The following is a 17,777-nucleotide window of genomic DNA, read 5'->3' as shown; positions in this document are numbered from 1 at the left end:
CAGGGTGAAGAGTGTCAAAAATCTTTCGAAAAATATTTGCTATGGCCTAGCTTTTAATCACCTTTAACATTGCAAAATATCCTTGAATCATGCTTGAAACCATACAGATTAAAGGTAAAAGTATCAGGTGTGTCTGGTTTTAAAAATAAGCTGAATTCTGACCTCAGTCAACCCTGGTAATCGTTGAAAGCTTAAAGTACTAATTATGTATTCATAACCATCAATCCGTTGACACAAACACTATTGTTTATGATATTCTGTCGCGACTCTGGCATGCGATCTCTCTGCTTTCGTGAGGGAAATTTGAACAGATAAAGAATTCGGATGTTTTTATTTATTAGATACTATTTTTAATTTGTAATTGGGGTGGCGGATGTTTTGAAAAATATTTCATATTTAAAAAATATATATATTCTTGAGTGGTAGACGAACGACGCAGCAAGACTTTGATTTTATTGTAACAGTCAATATTTTTGATGCTATATATATTATAATATGCTAATATAATATTCCATACACTACAGTAGAAAGATATTTCATTTTATTTAAAAAATATTACAAGTTTTAGCTCTTCAAACCAGCCTACATTAAATCGAGTGAGACGGATTTCAAAGCACGATATTTGTATACCCAAGAAACTTGAACAAAAAGTATTCTGCAGTGTGTATGACTTATAAATATGGAAAATCAAACAACTCTTCTTTTATAAGGAAGATAATTGTTTTCAACTTATTGTAAGAATAAACAATCTCAAATCGGATTCAGAGGCGTTGGTACTAACGTTTTAGACCACCTATACAACAATATATTCCCACATTACAGTAACTCATTATGGCGATCCGCTTATCGAGTTTGTCTTTATGTAGAAGACAAGTAACAAAAAGATAATATGTTACATGTTAATCATTTTTAAATTACTGTATTATTAATTATTTTGGATTTGTCGACCAAAATATCGTAAGAAAATTATATCTGTAACGTTATCCATCTTTCACTTGAGTCCATATCTTTTGTAAGTGTTGACATGTTTGACCCAATTTTCCCACTTTTACTGCGGAAGTCACATTTTTCTTAAGTGGTTTGTAAAGTATGTTTTGTGCTACACCAGATTATTTGTAACTTTGTCAGGGGGATTTTATGTAATCTTGTTTCAGAAATGGATAATCCGAAATCGGTCACAAAAGCTATTAGAAAAAATGTAAATTGTAGTAAATTTTAATGATTTTCAACGCAAGCTTATATTTACTTAAAATTTGAACTTCTTAATTGTAAAGCTTTTTCGTGGATGTTACGTGGTATTATCTCCCTATTCGCAATTTTACAGCAAATATAAAATACTTTAAATAATATTGTAACTTGCACATTTAATTTACATACAATTTTGAAACGCATGGTACCCGTATTTTATAGCAGGCTACATTTGTGCCATCGGAAAAAATTGTAACGACTACTTTCATTTCATCGTCAAGATTTTGAGACCTAATATTTAGTAAAGCATTTACGACTACAAATCTACTGCCAATAATTGAAAATTGCATCGGTGGTTAGAAAAATAAACATGAACTATGAGAACTATGAAATAACCATAAAAATTGAATTTTTATTAGTAATTTCACCCAATCGTATGAACAATTCTTCATCAAGCATGATTCATAGACGGACCGCGCTTCAACGGCGCGTTCCATCAATGAATTATCCTTGGCCGTGTATATTGCCTAACATAATATCGCATTGACGACAAAAGAGAAAAACCATAAATCAAACGATATTCTTCGCCGTCGTTGAGAGCAGTTCAAATATATATATAGCGGGGTCCCATCTGCCTAGCAGTTAGTCTTAGTCTAGCGCTCTTCAATGTCGGTCGGGAGCGCAGAGAAGTCGACCAGAACTTGAAATCTGGGCTGAGGTCTATATCGGAAGAGACGCTTGTGGATATTACCAATTGAAACTATATTTATGCGAAGATGTCGCCTAACGCAGATAGTCTACGAATTATGGTGGTAGGATCGAAGCACGTTGGCAAAACAGGTATGTAGATTTTGAAACTTTACTTCGAGTTTTTCGGTTTCGATTTTAAGTTACATCTTTTACATTACAGTAAGGTTGCTTTTCATAGTAAGAGTACTATATTGTTCATAAAGGCAATGTAGTAGACTAAATTTCGCGTAATTAGGCCGGGTGAATATTCATCGAAGTACCGGTAACCTAAATGTTAAATTCCATCTCGCCTAATTTACAGACAGACAAGCATTGGTAACAGTAAATACAGATTGGTTTTGGATGCAGCAATTTACCACAAATTATATTTTACATCTTAATTACATCTATTTAGCGCTGAAGCTCATAAGTTGTTATTGAATAATACCTCACACTTTGACAATATATAATTGGCCGAAGTAATACATTTATGCTGACTCATAAGTGAAGATATTATTGAATTGTTCAACTTACAAGCACCGTTGTGCACCGTTTCAAGTTGTCGTTTGACAGAAAAAGAGATTCCCGCAGTATGTACATACATAACATTTTATTGTGTTATACAAAATAAAAATTGATTGCCTAATGACGAGTTGCCATCCGTTTTTTACAAAAAATTAATCGATAGTAGTATATCTATAAATCAGCAGTATCCATTGGTAGAGTGAGTGCTATGTGGATAATAATTACATTGTACTATACAGTACTTATACTAAACTTCAATACTGTTCATCTTATCCGTACAGTTGAGGATAGAAGCTTTCTTGTACCTGTATAATGTAAATATAGCGGTTAAAAATCCTACAAGTGAAACATAGGAAACAAACAAAAAGCCGCCATAGATTGTTTTCTGTATTAATACTACAGAAACGCCCACCCAATGTACACTTCGCTTTAAAAGATGTGTCACTCGCTTACAATAAGTGTGACATTTTGACAAGAATAGGTGTGTCCCTTATTTATATATTGTCTGTTACTTAACTATTTGTTGGCAACGTTGATAACATGTTTGACTGGATATTTAAATAACCAAAAATCAAAACGAGACATAGTCTCTATAGAATCATGATCATGTATACCTTATGTTTGTTCTGTGTATTATACACTCTATTCTTCATTGGAAAGAAGGCTTGTTTAGTTATTTTACATTCACAACTGATTGGATTTATTTTTCATTTTACTAGGCATGCTTGGTCAATAGTTTTATGTTACATGGAGATGTTTAGTAATATTTACTGAATATTTTTCTACAGATTTCTATGTTAATATTAAAATTCCATATGGAATATTGTTTGCTTAAATGTTACAAATTAAACAATTCATAAGTTATAAGATAGTATAGTGTCGTACATTCAATACGATAGACCAAACGGTTCTCACATGTTTTTACTTTTTTGTGTTGGGTTTTCAAGGTTAACAACTGTACAGTATAAAATCATCTACTGCCGAAGTATATGAATCAAGATGGCGGGCACCGGATCGTAATATGTTTACCAGGTTAGGGTTAGGCCATAATTTCAGGTGAAAATACTACGGGAGTCACTTGGCTAGTCCCCGAACTCGTAATAGAACTAAAATAAGGGAAATTGGAATAAAATTATGGCCTAACCCTGATCTGGTACACAAACTACGTCCCGTGTCCGCCATCTTGGTTCACATACTTCGAGAGTACCCAAAATCGATCACATTTACACCGTAATATGCTCAAATTTAAGACGGATTCAATTATAAGATAACAAAAACATTGTAAATTTTAGCGCCATGTTAAATTCAAAATTATTGCTGTACCATAAATAGTGTGTATGGATACAATCGTACTGAACATATTTTCAACTCAAAAATTAATAAATAAATATCTTCATTCTTATAATTTTATTTCACAAAAAATCACGACATGAACTCCATTTGAAAAATAGCGAAATTCGTTGAATTTATTAATGCTATAAAACTGGCTTGAGAAGATAAAAAGCCCATATGAAAAAAAAATAGAAAGTGGAATACATTTCCTTTTTGGAATTGAATCACCTTTCATTACAAGTATGTTTTGTACTCTTTCACAATAAATTTTAACAATTCGACTTCATCATCTAGTCAAGCTGTTATAAAACAAACACGAAAAACAAAAACATGAAAGCATAGAATTGACGTATAAATTTTTCATAACGTCATTTCGAACAAGTTTCTCATAACTAACTAATATTCAGTCATACTATGCGTAGACTACTATTACTCAGACTATTTAAAGGATGCTCCTTGTATGTCCCAGTATAATTCGTGAATAATCGAATCTGAGAAAGTATAAACAATTTCTCAATCAAGTACAGTCCATATTTGATATTTTTTGCAATTATTAATTCAATAAAATGATGTCATTCTTATTATATTTTACAGCATTGGTGGTCAAATATTTGACAGGAAGATTTATAGGAGAATACAATTCAGATGTTGGTAAGAATATCAATGATATTTTATGCAAAACAGTATAACTAGGTTGGATGTACTATCTAACTATATTCTACACCGAAAATATTATGTACGTATTATCTAAATAAAATAAGTAGCTTTCTGTGTATATGATGTACATGAACTTGTCCGTGCAGTACATCTTATAGGGAAACTTTGAATACTTAGCGCAACAGTTATTGATAAAAGCATATTTATATGAAACATTAAAAAGATTTTAAGTCACCATCAATAGACTTGCTCAAAACTTACATAGACAGTGTGTAAAATGAGGAAACTGAAAATGCAATTTGACAGTCTTTCCTCGTTTGCGGGGCAGATAACTCGTGTCTTCCACTATTGTTTATGCTTAGCTAGGCGATGGATATTACAAATAATAAAGTCCTGATTCTCGTTGGTAATTGGAATTACCAAACATTTTTAGTTATTGCATCATTTTTCTTCGATATTCTTACACATTCTCATGAAATATTTCTCGCCAAGCATAATTCAGAGCTGTATTTGTTACATATCATGTATCTTGGATATTTTTATCATTGTATATTATATGATTTCCAAGGTGCATTCGACAGTATTTTTGAATCTCAGATCTAGTTATACCTACGTTTTTAATATAATGCCTGGTAAATATTGGAATGGTTTAGAAATTGGTCACCTTTGTCAGCTTGTATACACTATGACTAACACATGAACCAATATTTAGCTAAACCTCATAAACTCCCAATTTTTACGAAGTAGTTAACGACCGGTAGTATTCTATGAGTTTTACAATGTCGGTTATATCCGAAAGCAATACAAAATTTCCGATGTAAAATTGATATTTATATGTTGTGGGAGGAGTTATACGGATAATTAAAGCCTAATCCGGAAGATGACTATACCATATACCTGAAAAGTATTGTATTTTTTTTTATTTAGTCAAGCAATCAATTGCCATTCGGAACAAATGAATGTATTTAATAGTCATCATCTGATATATGCCAAATTTACAGAAAAAAATGATATATTGCACATCAAAACCATTATTATGATTACGTGCTTTCATAAAAGAGTCTTTTTCCATAACATAAATTTTAAATTTTATTTAAACTTCGTTATGGCATCGCTGTGCTAAAGGAAGGAACATGCGTCACCGCCAGTTTGAGAATATAAAAACTCCTACAGATTTGTATTATTCACTTCGTTTGCATGTACTGGTTATGATACTGAAAATTATGCCAGATGAATAAGACATTCATTAGCTTCCTAAGTTAGAGATTCGGTATGTTGTGAATGTAGTATTGAATAATATGAACATGGAGAATACGAATCTATTTAATTGTCTGTCATTGATTGATACCAGACAAAAGTTTTATTTTGCGATGATTTTGTCTTGGCTGTGCTTTTATTTTGAATTTGTTTTATAGGCAAGTTTGTTATAAGGGCACACGGACATCCCGACAAACAGTACGATATAGTTACTCATTGTATTACACTGTAGTTTATTGTTAGCAGCTATTTACAAAATATAACACTATATGTGTTTTTATATTCGTAACAATAAAATTTTGTTATGCCGTAGCTTACTCTATGCAATCACCATTGTTCGAGTATTAACCGTGGATAATATCTACTATTTAAACGCGTTTATAGTTGGGTCATGATAAATATTTTTGTTGCTTACATATCAATATTCATAAAGTTTTATTGGTGCAATAACGCGAATTACATTTCATGTCAAATCATATCATAGATCCTTTCTCATTACTTTTTTATTTTATTATTGGCACCTATAAAATTATTCACTATGTACTTGTATGACATCACTTTAATCATTGACGCCACCAATTTGCATCCAGGTCATATAATTCTGAATAACGTCATGATTACGTCAAATGCCCTTTCTTCCTTATGGCCTGCTTGTCAGTAAATTGTTGATTTTGTCGCTTGGTCCTTGGTATCTGAAGAACTTTTATTTTATGAATTCGCGATACAATGATCGCTGGCTTGCATGTTCAAGAATGTCCATCTGTAAAGTTTAAATTTCAATACCAACTTTTTGCGTGAAAAGTGTTTCTTGAAACTTTGTTTTTGTCGAATTTGCATCCACCGAACAGTTTCTCCGTCACAAGGAATTGGAAATGCGTTAATCAACTAAGTATCTATCTAACAATGACTAAGTGGCAACAATGAATCCATATTCAAATCTTTGCTAGTCTGTATTTGGTACTCCTGAAGTATGCGTGCCAAGATGGCGGACACCGGAACGTAGTATGTGTACCAGCTTAGGCTTAGTCCCTAATTTTATTCCAATTTTCCTTATTTTAGTCCCATTACGCGTTCGGGGACTAGCCAAGTGACTCACGTAGTATTTGTACCTAAAATTACGGCCGTACTACGTTCCGGTGTCCACCATATTGGTACGCATACTTCAGGAGTACTCTGTATTTCACTTTGCCTTTTTTGAAATTCAGTCATCTTTCATTTTTAATTGAAGACTTCTTGTAGCATCGCAATGGGCGAACTTGCTTAAAAATATCATTATTGGAATGTTGTATAATCTATAATACTTTAAGTTTCCAGGACATTTCGTGGAGAAAAATCCAAAGTTATGCATAATCTAGTTGACAGACAGTCTAGATTGCACATACCCTATCACATGCCTCCAGTCACTTTACGGTTTTTATTCACAGACCTACTTGTTATGCTAATAGGCTATTTTCGCAGATGTTCAACCAAAGTGTTCAAAGCGAATCGATTTCCCGCTTTGTCAAATTCTGGAATAATTTTAAACTCAAGGAAAGTGGGAAAGTGAATAAGATTATGCTTATTATGAAGATGTAGCAATATTTTCTAACGGAACATGAACCATTTTCTAAATATTCTGATTATATTAATAGTTGTAATTAAACATGTAGTATAATTACTAAAATATTTCAATGTATAGAAACTTTGCACAATAATTATTTTTTGACGATATGGCCTTCTACGTTTCTTATTTGGCACGATATCGATTAAATTTTCCGGTACTCAACTTGATGCATGTTTTACGAATTTTCGATTAGATAGGGTTACATTCAAGTATTGGAAAATGTCTTGAAACAGCGTGCAACTGTTATATCAGAACTTAACATATGCAGTTACTTACATATTTTGAACCCCAGGCAAATGTGATCAGCACCCAATCCGGAATTAAAATTTTGATGTGTAATAAAGCAATAGTCATGCGTGCTTAGTGCCTTTGTAGAGCAAAACGCTACCCTAGTATTTATAATTATAAACTTGATTTAACATTATGTATGTAAGTCCCAAGTGTGGACCTATGAATCGTTTTGTTATTATTATGGGGTTGTTCTTGTTGGTATTTTTCTTCTTGTTGTTATGTGAAAAAAAAAATTTCTTTGATCACTGGATTTGTAACAAATTAACCAATAATTTGGATAATGGAAGTCAAATTCTATATAATAATTGACGTAATCGAAATATTGAAGAGATCTTTCTAGTCTTTCTCGTGTATGAGAAAATGGATATTTTCCCATGTCGGGTGACCCATAAACAACCGAAATATTGAAGAGATCTTTCTAGATCATTCGAAATATTGAGTCTAGATCTTTCTCGTGTATGAGAAAATGGATATTTCCCATGTCAGGTAACCTATAAACAAGTGTAATTATTGTAAGAAGGGTACCGAACATTCTAGATATGAGCAAAAATTGCTCCGTGGGAAACGAGATTTTTGGATAATAAAGAAAGGTACCGTTTTTGGCGAGCGAGATGAAAAAGATGTTACCGTTTAAATAGACATTTTGATCGTGGTTTTCAGGGCTTTTTCTATTTCAATTCGTTCGATACAACAATGCTAATTCATCACCGACTTGGTTTTCACGATTGTGAGTGTGTTTTATTGTAAGTAAATTTATTGTGATATATTATCCGTGGAAATAAAAATCTTTACAGGCAAATTGGTCAGATCCTTACTGTTATATAAAATTAACAGATATCTCAATTTGAACACGTAACCTACTATATATTCTGTTTTTGGAGTCAGATACTTATCTAATTCGCTTAATTAGAAAGCAAAGACAGCAGAAGTTACAGATTATATATCAGTCAGTTCTATTAGATTCTTTTTGTGTGTGTGTGTGTGTATGTGTGTGCGAAGACATTATCAAAATTAAAAATTGCGCACCTCGTGGCGGTTCCGCACTCGCGGTCGTTGATATCTGGTAGTCAGCAGGCGAAGTCGAGAAGACTACGGTACCGGTAATTAACTGTAAAAGATCCGATACGCATACTACATCGTTTTGGTCCTTGTGTCCATATATTTGAGCATTGTTTCCTTGTTGGTGATGTTAAATTGTATTGACAATGATGTTTATCCCTTCCGGAAATTCATTTTTCTAAACTTTATTTTTTCTTATTTAATTTATTTTAAGTTTATACCAGTCAGTATAAAAATACCCTACGTCGCAAAACTGTCCCCATTCAGTTATCACAATGTTCTCCATTGATAAGGGTTTCTGTTCAATTCAATATTTATCAAAAGGGCGCGGAAAATCAGCACTTGTACAAAGCTATCGTTTGACCTCAAAGTCGGTAAATAAAAAGATCACAGGAACAGCGTGGGTAGTATTTGTAGTTTAATGCCACAAAAGTACAAAATTAAATTTTATTTCACCCATTCCAAGCTTGATCAGATCAGATACAACTATAAAAATGCTTTCGTAAAGTTGAACGGGACACTGTTTAAAAAGTTGTAAATTGATTTGTAATTCTAGGCTGTTAAAAATATTGTATAAAAAGCTAGATTAGTGGCTGAATCATTTCTAATGAATGTGCAATCTTTCTAGTACATGATTATTTATCGACCATACTTTTTGTAACTAGTGTCACAATGAAACCATATAAATAACTGTCAAATGCTAGACAATTTTCCGCGTATTTGTAGCAGTGTTGTATAGACCGGTAAGCATACTCATTGTTAAACGTTTATCACTCGATTAAGCGATTTATAAATGTCATTCATTGTAGATTAGTTCCTAATATTTGTAAAATCTATGTTTGGTTTGAAATACCACAAAGTTAAATATAGAATTCAAAGGATAAGATAATAATTCTGATAAATTTTTAGAGTAAGTATGCTACCACTTTCCTGTGCGATATAATACCATCACGAGTTTATTGTTTTATTCAAGCTATTGTGAGGGAATTACAAAATGCCCATTTCGATCTAATATACGATATCGTATATCGATTCAATTTGTAAAAATATACGAAGGAATAGGTTAAATTGGTGAAAATCTCGTAAGTTATGCTTACGCGAGGAGCCTACGAGAATCGTCTGTCTGTCTTCTCATATATAATGACATAACAACCAGGAAAAGTTGGCTTTAATGCTGTCAATTTGATCCAAAAACGTTTCTTATCTTCGCCTGCATAATATTCATTAGTGACTTGAATACTTACCGTTGATGACATTCAATATTTTATGATTGACAGAGATGGAAATGCGATTTTACGTTTCCTTACCTGGTTAACACACTGTTCATTCATTACAAAAGCTTTTAAGCCTTTCAACAAAGTAACCACTTGTCACATATTATCTGAGTTAAAAAATATTAGGAGATCAAATCAGATTCAGTTATTAATATTGATTTCGTTTAATATCACAATGTCTGTTAGAATAAAATTAAAATTCAACTTGATAATGGCTTACCAGTTGTAGAAATGTAGAACTACTATTTCAAAAGGCAGTGTAAAATTGCAACAAAAAATTCAAATCGAATATTAGAATTTACAACGAACTAAAACTAGGTTGGGCCACCTTATTTTGCAAGGGTATACATTCCACGCGATGATACCAGTCATACAGGTGACTTTTTCTCGCGTAAATTATTTGCTAATAAACGTTTGTCGCTTGGGGTGTTATAATACTATCTCTACAAATCATTATATTGCGGCACGAATGGCAAATAAAATTCCAGGGAAAGTCAATATATGGGCGACAGAATGTCTACTTCAAAAGTTATTGCCAAATAAAATTATTTAACAAAAGTAAATCCCGTCTCAGCATATTATCGTTGTTCTTGTCTCAAGTACGCGATGGAAAAATTGATGCCAATATCTAAAAATGCGTATAAATCTTTGGGTTTCATACATACTTATTTTCTGTTTCAATTAATTAACATCATTTGTTTTTCACCGCTTAATCTTGAAAACATTCGTTTTGACATATTTTTTAAAAATTTTACCCAAAAATCGAATGGTATTTTCGTTCATCGGATTCTCTAAAAAATTCACGTTTATGTTTTTTTACTTTACAATTATCTTATTTTTGGGTATTTTCAACTGACTCATATTGTCTTAATTTTTGATGTATCGTTTAGGTTCAATATATCAAAATTACTCATATTTTTCATTTCAACCTCTTTAGGACTTAAAAATAGGATACCTTGAGATTTTTTTTATTTAGAAAAGTGTATTTGCCGTAAATTTGCTATTATCTGTATAAGTCTGTCTGGAAACGAACCCAATTATTCCTTCGAAAATCGCGATAAAAAAATTCGGATTCCTTAAAATAAAAATAGGAAATCTCTTAATTTTTTTATTAGAAATAGTGTATTTTTATATTTTGAATAATCGAATGCATCTTTTCTGTAAAATTTCCCATTTCGCTATAAATCTGTTTTAAACCAACCTAATTACTCATTTGAAAATCAAAATGAACAACAAAACAGAATTCTTGAAACATTAACTATGCATAGTTTCTGCAAATCGACCCAAAGACAAATAAACTCGAATCTAAAAATGCAAGCAAACATCTGTGGAATTCAACTTCTTCATAAACAACGTTTTATCAGCCTGATTCAACCTCAATATATCTTATCGAATTGTCAATAAAAATATTTGCAAAAATTTATCGGGTATTTATTTTTCAATTAGTTGTTTGACCAAATATTGAAAGCTTCAGAGTCCTCAATCAAATCATGGCAGTTTAATGGAAGGCAACAACCAAAGGGTTTGTCATTATTGGAAATAAAAGGAACATTAAAATAAGTAACATCATTGATGCGTTACCCATGATTTTGTGAATTATTTCATTTAAATTTTAAAACCTAAAGTTCAATTTTGAAAATTGAAAAAACACAATTATGTATGGCTGGTTATCACTTGTGGAAACGTGGTTCTGGAACAATTTATATGTTTTCTAGTCGAAACACATTAGGCAATATATTCCAAATGTGGTTTCCCGCTTCTTCAATCTTAATTACGTTTTGTTAACATTAACGAACGTTATGGTTTTGTACTCTCTCACAAGTGAAAATAATTAGTGAAAAAAATTATTTAATTCATGAGTGTAACGCAAATGCTGAGAGTTTAAACATTTTTTATGAATATTATATTTGTTTTAAATTTTCATTGCTCCACCTCCAAACAATGCTTAAAAAAATTACAATTTGCAAAATTTTGTTTATGGCTTATTTACTTCCAAATTTTAACATGTATATTCGCTCATCCTAAAAAATAGAATAATATTTATTTTGGTTTCTTTCGCACAAAAAATTGTGCGAAAGAATATTCAACAAATCACTCAAAATCAAATTAGATTTGTAACTGTTACAAATAATCTTGGGTGCGTGAAACTTATGAATATTTTTATTTGGTGAAGCGGTATTGTTTGCAAATTTATTACACATTGAAAAACTCGAAAATATAAATTTTAGGCTAAATGATATTAGTCGTCAAAATGGCTGATGAAACTGTTGTTTTGAATATTGCCGCCTATTGTTAGTACAGTCCGCGTATACGGTATCATTTCAATTAAAATACTTCCTGTCATCTCAATCTATTTTAAAATATTCATAAACAGTTCAAAAATATCAATTAATCATTTCAACTTTCTTAAAATATAAAATAGATGGGTCTTCCATTATACTATACCCAGAAACTTGGGTAATTCGACACTTATGATTGATATGGGGCTTATAAAGAAACTTGGAACGCGTCAAAACAGTATCGTACCGTAATCCCCGATATTACCAAATTTTTATTATCTACGAAGTTTTGTATTATTTAATATTTTCTTTCAAGCATGATTTATATTAAATAATCGTTGATAGCATAAATAATTTCATATCTTTTGATTTTAGAGCAGATTTAATCATTTTAAATTTATTTATTCATTCCGCTAACAATACCCTGCTATCCAACAGCGTGGATGTAAGTAAAATCCGGTAAAATCGAATAAAACTAGCAGCTGAGTTCGTGATAAAAATTTCGTATTTAACAAGGATTAGGCTGGAAATACCCGTGACTAAGATCAGGCAGTATGATAAATCTATTACTATAAATGCTTGCAAAAGTTGATACAACAACTCTTCGTATGATGGGAGTTGAACTATGCCGCATATGAGTTACCCTATTTAAAGTAAAAATCCGAAAGTGCAGAAGTCGAAAGGGAAAATAAATTAGAGATAATTAACCATCAAATGAACATGATCATGACGGAAAAGATTCCAAACATTTTCATATATAATATCTTTAATGCACCTGCATTAGGCAATGGTTGATGGAAAAGACGAAGGATTATTTTCAGTGATGAATGACAATTGGATGTATTCCGTTTTTTATGGATATTTACTCGCTTTAAGCCTTTTAGCGAGTGATAAAATTAAATATCAGGCCTTGTGTAGGCCATGACTATTCCTCGTTTAAAAGTACGATATATCCAACGATCATACGTCTTAGAATAAAAGATAATATATATATATACTATGATAAACACCAGAACTAATCTATGGTGCACAAGTAAAAGCATACATGTGGTATGATGATAACCAGTTTGTACACCTGGTGAAGCGGTTACCAATGGGATGAGGGTCGTTTTAAGTGCGTTTACTCAAGGCACGGTCACAAGCAAACTGATGCCCCATCAGTGATATATGATTTAAAAAACCTCTCACGCCACAGGAGCGAAAGTGCAGACAAAACCCAGCTAAGTGAAAAAATATAGTACTTGTATAAAAGTGACTCCCCACATGTCGTGAGATATCACTGGCTGCTTGTATGGGACTATGTTTGAAGCAAAATGCGTGAATAGCCGTCGTATACAAATAGTTGTGAAATGTTATACAAACCCCCCAATTATTTTGGAATATCACAAATTGAGGCAAATTGCTATAAAAATAGCTGGACGACTATAATCAACATAACATAAAAAAGTATCTTATCTATTAATGTATTCAAACTTCAATATTGGCATTGAAAAGCAAAGAAGCATCGTCGGTCGACCATTTACTATTCTAAATTCCGTTATAAAATATCATGGTCAAATATCTGATCTAAACCGTGAAATAAGTCTATTCTACGCTCATTGACCTATAGTTGCTAGAAATTACTATCTAAACTATTTTTGTGTGATATCTTCAAATTGTTCGTGGCAGGTTTAAACTCTCTGAAATTGGGGTGTGTGTTAACAAGTGCTTCCAAAAATAGCATACTTCAGCCCTAAATTTAGCTTCTCAATATTGCCTTATATTCATTGGTCTTAAAGAGGTTTAGCGAATTTGAATTTCGAGTATGGGGGTTGATTATGTCGCTCTGAATAGGGTTGTAAACCTCATTAAGTAGTAATTATTATAATAAAATATTATTGCATTGTAAATTTATTGACCGTCACGTGCTTTGTGTTCAGAGACGAAATACGACAGCAAAATAATAATTGACGGAGAAGAAATTCAAATGGAAATAATGGATTCTATTAGACAGGTGAATAAATATATTATTACCAGTAGTTTTGATCGATTCAAGTCATTATTGTCAAAGATACAAATAAGATAAAATAATTCACACAAAGCAAAGGTCCTTACGGAAATGCTCTTATCATAAAAATGTCATAGACAAACGTTGTCGTTGAGGGTCAATAGAATCAAAAACCCATTTTTGAATCTATGAAAGTCCGTTGTAATACTTATAAAATGTGCTGCATTTACGTCGATACATTTATCAGATTTTGCAAGCCTGGAACAATCACATAATATGTGACATGTAGTATTATGTCATATGAGAGTGACTAAGTATAAAAAAGAAGAACAGTTTTTGTGATTGAGAGCATTCATGGCCAATAATTTTTTTTCGCAATCTGCTAGTGATTATCGAGATGGTCTCAGATATTCTAACCGGAGTGCATTTAAAGCGCGCAAGGTATATGCATTACTGAGAATCACGATGCATCCAAGAGGCATAGAGAAGATTGGAAACACATGCAATAAACAGTATAATTCCCATAGCTCTATCATGAATAGATTTGAAAATTTAAGATTTTAGAATTAAAACAATTTTTATTAATTCTTTTTATTTTGAATTTTTCAGGATGAAAACCTCGTAAGATGGGCTGACGGTTTTATGATTGTTTATGACGTAACCGATCAAAAAAGCTTTGACAAAATCGGACAAATCAGAAAAGACTTGGAAAACGTTAAATCAGCGAAAAACATGTCCTATGTAGTGGTGGGAAACAAAACCGATTTACAACACTGCCGGCAAGTTACTATAGACATGGCAGAACATGTATGTATAAACATGTCTGTTGCTCATTATGAGTGCTGCGCTTGTGCTGCAAACGATGAAGACTATACAATAAGCCTTCGAGAAGCATTTGAAGAACTTTGTCGCGAAATTCAACATAGAAGAAGACTTAATTCACAAGCTCGTCGGCGGAGACGGAGTAGTTTAAGCCAAGTCAAACAAAGTTTCAAATTTTTGGTAAATTCAAATAAGAACAAGACATTGCTTGCTCCGCCAAGTATAAGCAGTGGATCTCTAAGCAGCCGTAGGGGAAGCGCCGCCTCTACCGGTCGCAGAGATAGTCTAGGAAGACTTCTTGAATCGTCAAATTTAAAACAACATAATGGTATCGATGAGATGCCTAAAGCCAGAGCATCGACACTGGGAAGGTCTGTGGGTAGTTATTATTCTGGGTTGGCAGTGAAACTGTAGTAACCCCCTAAATCAAAATAAACTTGATGAGCAACCAACAACACGCGGTATTTGTTGAATTCCATTTTTTTTTTCTTCACAAGCACTTTTAAATGATGTACAAGTTTGATTGCTATTGTTAGGGTTGTGGAGTCGGAGTAACAGTCTACTAGTGTTTCGATGTCATAGTCGATTTCATATTTTAAAATTCAGCTATCCAGAATCTGAATTTCAGTTGAAATGCTAAACTCATTTGATAGTGACAAAGGATTAGCATGGGAAATTTATGTTATCTACAACTCAAATCGCATTGTTTTGCCAGCAGATCGGAGCCGGAGTCGGAAATTTTTGCCATCCGGGGTCGAATGAAAATACTTCGGATTGCACAGCCCTGAAGCTAATAGTGTTGCGTTCGCGTCTTCCCTGAGCTTGTAAAGTTCAATACCATCGGTTTTACCGAGCCACCCACACCGAATATTTAATGGCTATGGTCAAACCGTAACTGCTCACTTTATGTTCCAAGTTTTTCCATTCTGTTTTCAATCTAAATTGAGCTTAAATTAATATATTTTAATGTACTGTACTTTAAAAGTATTTCACATGGGGTCATGGAATAATTATTTTGCCCGGCACACGAATGTATTTTGACATGGACTATCCTGCCAATGTTTTTATGTTGCAAACTTCGATTTCAAATCGGGCGTTTCAAACTTTTGATTTACACTCACTCATGCGTGACGTTTTTGGGCGGTAAAATTCATGGTTGCGTGTGTGTGGCATTTTATATTTCCCACTATATTCTGCGGTTCGGTAATATGATTAGCGAAATAAATTGAGAACCACAAATTGAATTTATACCAGGCATGAATCATCCGTAAACCGATAATATATCGTGGTTTAATTATGGCTCATATAAAATCATGAATACTGATGCTACACCGGTCGGTCTATCGCTAGGTGAAAAAGTTGTTGTCAAGTTCGTCTCAATTAGATAACCGATAATTTAATTGGTGGTAAGGATATAGTTAGCGTGTCCAGTATTTACAAGTGCATAAAACGATGCATGTATGACACGGCATTCCTTTAGTTTATATACAGCTGGTGACTACCCTCAACTTTGTGGGGTGTCATTTTTGGTTATTGAGAATAGCCAATCCAAAATTGTCTTTTTCTCGGCCCACACATGACTTTGTTATATATTTGAACAGGTATTTTCTTACCATCACATTTTTGTGGGTTTGAATATCATGAATACTGTCTATTTTGGGGGACCAAGAACATACTATTTACCATAAATTACCCTTTCAGTTTTATTGGATGCTGACCTATTTATTAGAATCCTGTCCATATTTTTAAGTCTCGGATAGTCGACATACGTTTCGCACAAAACTCTTAAAATTCATACAATCGAAATTAGTACTTTTCAGTGTAGTGTTGAAGTTTGAAGTTTTCATGAGAGCTATCAAATTTTATGAAGTTATATATGGCATAGTACTTTTTTTACAAGTAAATCCTTTTAGGAAATATAAAATTGAAATTAATGGAAGGCAGAATTCTGGGATATCACACAATGTATTATGGCCCTCACCACAATCCAATTTGGTATCTCAAATTTGTCATACATGAAATGCAAATCCATCACAGGGATATATTTTTGGCTTTATCTTGTTTGACATAGCTTGTTCCAATCAGCAAGGCTGAGTATACGATTTCTGTTGTTGCTGATATTGATCATAAAAATTTGTTGTCATTTCTTGTACAATTTTCGAATCAGTTTTACTGCTTTTTTATATATTTTACAACAACGTAATGAATATGTACTGTGAAATTCAATTTTTGTTTTTATACTTAATTTTCTTCAAATAAGGAATGTATCTCTACATCGTGCTTGACTAGATTTGTTAGTTATTAGCAAATGCAGGGTTATCGTTTTTACCATCTTAACGGATGAGTTTGCGCGTCTCGCACACCCACTTACCCCCATATTCATCATAATTACCTTGAGTTAATAGCTCGGACGCTCAAATTCATGCTGTCAGTTTTTGGCTGAATTTGCTTCTGCAACAATTTCGAATCGACGTGTATTGGTTTACTCCACTCGCAACTTTATGGCAATTCACCGTGCGTTTATTTAAGTGAACATGTTGCCACGCTTTCGAGTATTCCATGCGTGATTGTGATATATCCTTGAACTCACTTTTTTATGCGTGAATTAGAAATTGTTATTTTTAAAGTCTTCAAGCAAGTTTCAATTTGAAATAATCGCTCGTTGAAGATCTCGGGTTGAACTTTAATGACCTCTTTCTCGCCGAGGGTGAGATAAATCGGGTACGCAATGCCCGGTCAGTATGATTGCGTACACTCCTTATTTATCAATGACC

The 17,777-nt window shown here is 32.7% G+C and overlaps 1 protein-coding gene across 1 annotated transcript; it reads left to right on the top strand.

Moving 5' to 3' along the window:
• The first annotated feature begins 1,825 nt into the window (after window positions 1-1,825).
• LOC120339672 (ras-related and estrogen-regulated growth inhibitor-like) lies at window positions 1,826-17,371 on the top strand. Its single transcript, XM_039407837.2, has 4 exons — window positions 1,826-2,028; window positions 4,369-4,425; window positions 14,114-14,187; window positions 14,791-17,371. The coding sequence occupies exons 1-4, from the start codon at window positions 1,965-1,967 to the stop codon at window positions 15,415-15,417; spliced, it is 822 nt and encodes a 273-aa protein (XP_039263771.2). The 5' UTR covers window positions 1,826-1,964; the 3' UTR covers window positions 15,418-17,371.
• Window positions 17,372-17,777: the final 406 nt, after the last annotated feature.

The sequence above is a fragment of the Styela clava genome, chromosome 9 (genome assembly GCF_964204865.1).
Source record: "Styela clava chromosome 9, kaStyClav1.hap1.2, whole genome shotgun sequence".
Taxonomy (NCBI): Eukaryota; Metazoa; Chordata; class Ascidiacea; order Stolidobranchia; family Styelidae; genus Styela; species Styela clava.
Note: the sequence above shows the minus strand (reverse complement) of the source record. Positions and strands in the feature narration are given on the sequence as shown.